A 7,152-nucleotide genomic window follows, 5' to 3' on the forward strand; every position below is an offset into this window, starting at 1 on the left:
AACGCTGACTGTTTCTATAGCAACCGGGACTTCTAACAGCAGCTGCAGTGATGCGCTGACTTTACCAATTAGCGATTGGCTCTTTTGCTCAGAAGGCGGGGCTTCGTTCGATAGAGCGGCCCAGAGCAATAGACAGAGCCACGGCTCTGGAGCGGCCATATTGAGTGTTGCATTTTTATTTTTCCACATTCAAAACTATACGAGTGACACGTCTTGGGTATTCTATAGTCTTTGGCTGTAGCTAGGAGAAGAATACACGAGGCGTCAATGAAGGTCGTCTAGTGTCAACAACAAAAAATCACTATTTGTTTTTGTATTATTTATTATTTTATTATTTATTTTATTTTATTTTGGACGAACAAAAACATTACAATTTTAATGAACAAATCGTGAAGTGTCTGCAAAAAAATTAAATAGGCAAAGAAATCGCCAGGCTTGTGTCATATGTAATTTTTGACAGGAGTAAATTCAGTATTGAGTCTACCCTGGTTCGTCTTTAGGATTTATAGGTTCAAATGTAACTCTATAGCATCCACAATTTAACCACTGATAAATATGTACATATATATATATATATATATATTTTTTTTTTAACATAGCCTATATATCTGGGGCCTAGTCTTTAGACTTAAGAATTGGGAATAATAAATTATTGTGTACTTGTTATAAAAATGTACTAAACAGTAAACTTAAGGTACTATATTAGAGATTACAAGCAATAAAATATCGTTATGCTGGTGAGATTTACATTTCATTACACTGCACTTTTAAATACCTTAATTTAGTTTCCTGGCCCCAGTGGAGTCACAGACATATAAAATGGAATAATGTCACAACTAAAGTATAAGACAAATATATAAGTATGTATACAAATACATAAATTTTTTCTCTCTTTTTCTTCTATACAACAGTAACATCACCATTGTTAACATGGTTAATTTCAGCACTGACAGTAATTGTCGGCCGGTCCACACTCACGGATTCTTCAGGTGGTGTAGTACACACTTTCTCAGTGTTTGCCACAGTTTGCAGTCTGTGCTGTAAGAGGAAGGGGAAGCGGTCCAGTGGTGCGTGTTCAATTTTACAGAGGCTGTCTTCACTGTCACTATTGTATCCGAGGTTAGAATGGCATGGATCGTCTTCTTGAGAGGAGAGCTGCACAGCGATTGGCAGCTCATCTTCTGTCTGAATGGCCTTTTCATTGAGAACTCTTAGGACATCAACTTCTATTTCTTCACCCTCATCATGACAGGGTTCAACTTTCCGGAATGTGTGATGTGCAAAGAGGCTGATGCAGAACATCTCCACAATTACAGAATAGTGGTAGATTACTTAAAGAGATCACAGGAAAGAGAGACCAAATAAAAGAATTAAATTGGATGTTTACCAGATTCCGGATCCAAAAACTTTTGGGAAATCAATAGTAATGTTTTATGAATCTTACATTGAGACCGAAACAGGTCAGAGAAGGGAGGAGTGCAAGGGATGACATTCAGCGCACCCATGGTCTCCAGAATTCCACTCTGTAGTCCACAAAGGACCAGGATGACAATGATGCAAATAAACTTGGCTCGAAGACCATATGCAGGCAATGCCCTTTTTGTGGCTTTATAAAACAGCAAGTAGCCATAGAAAGACAGAAACGTGGATATGGCAATGATGCCGTTGACATACATGTTGAGATTAACTGAATTCACCTAAGAGAAACAGATTATGAAGAGTCACATAATGTAGTTCAGAAAATAAGCCAAATCTACTTTGCAAAGAGTGTGATTTTTTCCCCCTAAACCAGTGAAAACCCTGCCACACAGCCAATTCTAAAAATATCACTGGTCATGTCAATCACTAATTTGTTATGTAATATAATGGATTTTAAAATTTAATTTATTCCTGTTGAATTTTTCCTGCAGCTTTTCTCCAGTCTTCAGTGTCACATGATCTTTCAGAAATCATTTAATACACTGATTTGGCTCTCAAGAAATATCTCTTATTATTATCAATGTTGAAAAACATTTTTGTTTAATATTTTTGTGTAAATCGTAAATAAAATATATCACAGTTTCCACAAATTTTTAAGCAAAAAACTGATGTTTTACTGTATTTTTGATCAAATAAACACAGACTTTAAAAAAACTTTAAAAATAATTCCAAACTTTTGACCTGTAGTATACTCCAAATAAAAGATAATGCTTAAGCACCTTATGAATAGAACTATTCAAGAAACATTTTGTGATCTTGAAGAAGAGATTTATTAATTTTAGTTGAATCAAATCTTCTAACTTTATAGGTCTATCATAAAATATTGCACTAATAGTAAGCATAGAACAATAGTATTGTACTCACATCCCCATAGTCGTATTGCTCATCAGTCCAGAGGACAAGAGTGAGGAAGAACAGGACTGTTCTGACCACAGAGAGCTGAAGAACAGCAGCCATCATCCAGCCCACGCTGGTCCTAATGGAATACAAAAATTCAGATGCCCCTGTTATAATCAAACACACCAATGATTATAAATTTACTTCAAGTTAAAAATGTATGCAGGTGTATGTGAAGTACTTGTTGATGTTGAAGAGAGGAAGACAGCAGCAGCAACAGCAAGGGAAGGGGTTTGGAGACACCTGCTCCCCTGCTAACATTTCCAGCATGCGAGTCTTTCCACCAAAGAAGTCTTTGATAAGACCCATGAACTTCAAGAGTGTAATGGAGTGATAACTGCCAAGAAATACAAAACAATCCATACAGATAGAACTGGCCATTCGGATCTCTATGTGCAATTTACAACAGTGGAAGTCAAAAGTCACTCACAGAGACGCAATGAAATTGCACAGAGATGAGGAGCGTGGAACATATAGCGCAATGATAGACGTCATCCCGAAGACCTGTCAAAGAAAGAAAATGTCACCAAAGGATATCTAAAGGAATGAAATGAATGGATTGAATGAGAAGGTACTGCTTTACTGGATATATTCCCAGGATCCACAGGCTGAGACGTCTACGCCGCTGAGAGGGGACATGACGCAGAAAGAAGCCGATCTCCTCCATGAAGAGAGCAAGAAGAAGCACAGCAAACACAGCAGGAAGGAGGAACAGCCAGAGATCATTCTTGATCACTAGAAGCAGAACAAACAAAACCAAACTCTTTCAAATAAAGTTTTGGGGCATTTTTACAGCAAGAACCATTTTAGGTTCCCAAAATAATTTTTCAATTAACAGTTCTTACAAGAATCATTTTTAGACGAATATTTTAATAATCTAAAGAACCTATTTCCACCACAATAAAACTTTTAGTACAATGGAAAGGTTCCATGGATGTTAAAAGTTCTTCATGGACCCATCAATGCCAATATAGAACCTTTGTTGATGTGCTAAAAAGAGGCTCAAACAGACATAATTTCCAATCCTGGTTCCAATTCATGTATCTAAAATAAGACATCTGGTCAAACTAGCCACATTTTAGACCACTTTTGAGGTAATAATGCTGAAAACAAGTGAAAATTAAGGTAAAAGTTTGGAAACAATGCTAGATGACTCAAATAGCTTGTGGATATTGTTGACTGATGAGCAGTTTCATCTGTGTTGTCTATTTCACTGCATATACAAATTGTACAGCATATAATCATTCATGTCTTACATTACAACATACTGTCATTCCTGTCATTATCCAGGGAAAATTACTGTCAGCATTGTAACAGGCTCCACAAGCAGCACACAGCAGACATCGTTCGGCTTGATACATCTGCACCTTTCATCATGGCGTGTTAAATCTCTTACCTTTAAAGAACTCAGATGACAGAGGAATCCCACCTCCCATGAATGTGCAGTTGTCTGCTTTCCCCATTGTTCAGTGAAATCAGAAAAACACACGAAACACAAGAATTTCAATTAGGAGCCCTTAGATGTCAGGATCAAAATAAGTGAATACCCACTTATATGTTATCAGTTTAGGCACAAACCCCAGTTGCTTAGATAAACAGGCAACTGTGTATAAAGAGTTATGACGAATCTATACCAAGGTGGCTTCCTATTGCCTAAGGGGTGTCTTTCTGAGCTCACTTATTAATGATTGACTTAAACACAGGTAGGGTGACAGGTAGAGGGCCAAGTCCATCCTCCCACAGGTCTGTACTATCTCAGACAACCTCTTTTTTTATGCTTGGAATACAGTACACGGGAAATGTGTAAACATTTCTAATACAGTTCTTTAAAAAACTATTTGAAGGAATGATAAAATATGTAGCAAACCATTATCTGCCTATAAAAAGTGATTTTGCAATTTTATAATTTCCCAGTTATTGTTTGATGTTACTTGGCAGGGCGGTTCTAGGATGAGTGGATATCCGGGGCTTAGCCCCTAGACATTAATGTATGTGTTTGAATACACGGGATACACTTCTAATAAAATAAAAGTTACATTGGCTAAGTGGCTTAAGTTTTTTTAAGAGGCGTGTATAGTATAATTAATTATAATTTGTAGGCCTACTTACAAACTGCATAAATAATATTATGAGATTAATGTTTTAAATATAAACTTTAGAACGCAGAAATAAGAAATGCTAGAAAAAATAGAATGCCTTTAAAATGAGACTAAAATTGCCAGCAGGTGGCAGTAAGCTCCTGTCTTAATGACTGATTCGCTGAGTCATTTATTCAGTCCATTCGTTCAAAACTGCTTTATTTAGGAACGAAGAAACTGTTTTCAAGACGCACAACATGGCTTTGCGAAATAGAGCAAAAAGACAATATTTTCTCTACGATTTAAATCACTAAATAATAACTTTGTTGAATTTTGTTGCATTGACATTAAAGTCTGCCACAGACCATGCTAAATGCTAACTAACTCTATGTGTGTGTCCTAGAAAGTCTGTGCATATCGGGTGAATTCGAGTAATCTAGGGTGACCATACGTCCTCTTTGCATCCGGCCAGGATTTCTAAATCGCCCAAAATGTCCTGGATTGGGCTTTTGCTTTCTACAGTTGCCATTCATTGTGTGCGTTTTTGTATTAAAGCCCTGCACGGGATAGTGTTGGGTCGTTCTTGAACGATTCGTTCATTTTGAACGAATCTTTAATGTGACTCTGGAAGTATGGAGTCAATATAATGCCACATATACAGTGGGTACGGAAAGTATTCAGACCCCCTTAAATTTTTCACTCTTTGTTATATTGCAGCCATTTGCTAAAATCATTTAAGTTAATTTTTTTTCCTCATTAATGTACACACAGCACCCCATATTGACAGAAAAACACAGAATTGTTGACATTTTTGCAGATTTATTAAAAAAGAAAAACTGAAATATCACACGGTCCTAAGTATTCAGACCCTTTGCTTGTGACACTCATATATTTAACTCAGGCGCTGTCCATTTCTTCTGATCATCCTTCAGATGGTTCTACACCTTCATTTGAGTCCAACTGTGTTTGATTATACTGATTGGACCTGATTAGGAAAGCCACACACCTGTCCATATAAGACCTTACAGCTCACAGTGCATGTCAGAGCAAATGAGAATCATGAGGTCAAAGGAACTGCCTGAAGAGCTCAGAGACAGAATTGTGGCAAGACACAGATCTGGCCAAGGTTACAAAAAAAATTCTGCTGCACTTAAGGTTCCTAAGAGCACAGTGGCCTCCATAATCCTTAAATGGAAGACGTTTGGGACAACCAGAACCCTTCCTAGAGCTGGCCATCCGGCCAAACTGAGCTATCGGGGGAGAAGAGCCTTGGTGAGAGAGGTAAAGAAGAACCCAAAGATCACTGTGGCTGAGCTCCAGAAATGCAGTCGGGAGATGGGAGAAAGTTGTAGAAAGTCAACCATCACTGCAGCCCTCCACCAGTCGGGGCTTTATGGCAGAGTGGCCCGACGGAAGCCTCTCCTCAGTGCAATTGCAAAATATAAATGAAACAGCACAAAAGCAATGATTTTGCAATACATATTTTCCATGGCCATATCTACTCATTTATTTGCAACGCTGCTTTTATTTTGCGTTTCAGTCTAGTTTGAGCTTGCCATACCGTTTTTCCCTTTGCGCTTCACCTTTCTGGCACTGTTTTGACATGGGGGTGGAGTCAAGGGACGGGGCGTGCACAACAGGCCTGGGCATGCCTCCCTGGAAGTGACGTCATCAGCCTGAGACGCAGCTCACTGATCCAAGCACCATCGTTGAGCAGAGGCATGCGGGTGGATCATTTCCTTTTATTCTCTAGCATTAAAACATGCATGTTTTCGTTTTATTAACAAATGCATATGTGTATTAGCAGTGTTTGCTCAAGTTAAAGAAGTTGTTAACATGAACATCTGCTGTTTACTTATCTCAATGTGCACACTTTTATAGCATTAAAATGTGTATTGTTTCATTTGGTTAACTAAATGTGTTTGTTTAAAATCTCTTAACCTGTGGGAGGACGCCAGCGCACAGAAGCGTTCTTTGTTTACATGAGCTCAGAGTTACTGCTAGTTTTAATGTTAAAGAATGCAATTAACTTCATAAACTAACTTACATCATTAAAAAGGTCTACGACTCAAGCTTCATATCGAACTCGACTTCATTTTTAATTTACATAACTCCTGGCATAAATTAAGAAATGACTGTAACTGTAAGTAAAAAAAAAAATGAAGCTTGAGTCTTTTTGGTTTAGTTTTGTCGTGGCCACGAGATATTAATTCGTGGGAACGTGATAATATGTCGTGGCCATGAGATCCTATTGAGGGAACAACTTCTAGTTGATAGTATATGCTACCATATATTTTGCAAATACTGTAAACGCCTGACAATTATGCAAATAAAGTTTTGACTTTATGATTGCATTTACACCTGTATGTGACGATAAATGAGTGGTGTTTTCATTTACAAATGAAACTACGCAAATTATTCATTTATAATTCTAGTATTTATAATTATAGGGTTAGGGTATTTATAGGGTTATTGTTAAATTCATCCTCTAAACTGCACTTCCAGCAGGGGCGTAGCCATCATTTCAGAAGTGAGGGGGACAGAAATGTTATATATATAAAAAAAAAATATATATATATACATATATATAAAACATTACAATAAAACATTACAATATAACATTTCTGTAATCTATATAACCTACCAGTCAACAGTTTTTGAACAGTAAGATTTTTAATGTTTTATAAAGAAGTCTCTT

At 37.2% G+C, this 7,152-nt stretch overlaps 1 protein-coding gene across 1 annotated transcript; it reads right to left on the reverse strand.

Annotated features, from left to right (window-relative positions):
• Nucleotides 1-900: 900 nt before the first annotated feature.
• On the reverse strand, nt 901-6,104 carry LOC107731129 (organic solute transporter subunit alpha). The gene is given in 8 exon segments (XM_074560146.1): nt 901-1,331; nt 1,445-1,697; nt 2,344-2,455; nt 2,558-2,713; nt 2,807-2,880; nt 2,960-3,111; nt 3,773-3,892; nt 6,038-6,104. Coding segments are annotated over 8 exon segments (1,365 nt in total).
• Between the last annotated feature and the right edge of the window lie 1,048 nt (nt 6,105-7,152).

The sequence above is a fragment of the Sinocyclocheilus rhinocerous genome, unplaced genomic scaffold, assembly GCF_001515625.1.
Source record: "Sinocyclocheilus rhinocerous isolate Xijiao unplaced genomic scaffold, SAMN03320098_v1.1 scaffold1600, whole genome shotgun sequence".
NCBI classification, from domain to species: domain Eukaryota; kingdom Metazoa; phylum Chordata; class Actinopteri; order Cypriniformes; family Cyprinidae; genus Sinocyclocheilus; species Sinocyclocheilus rhinocerous.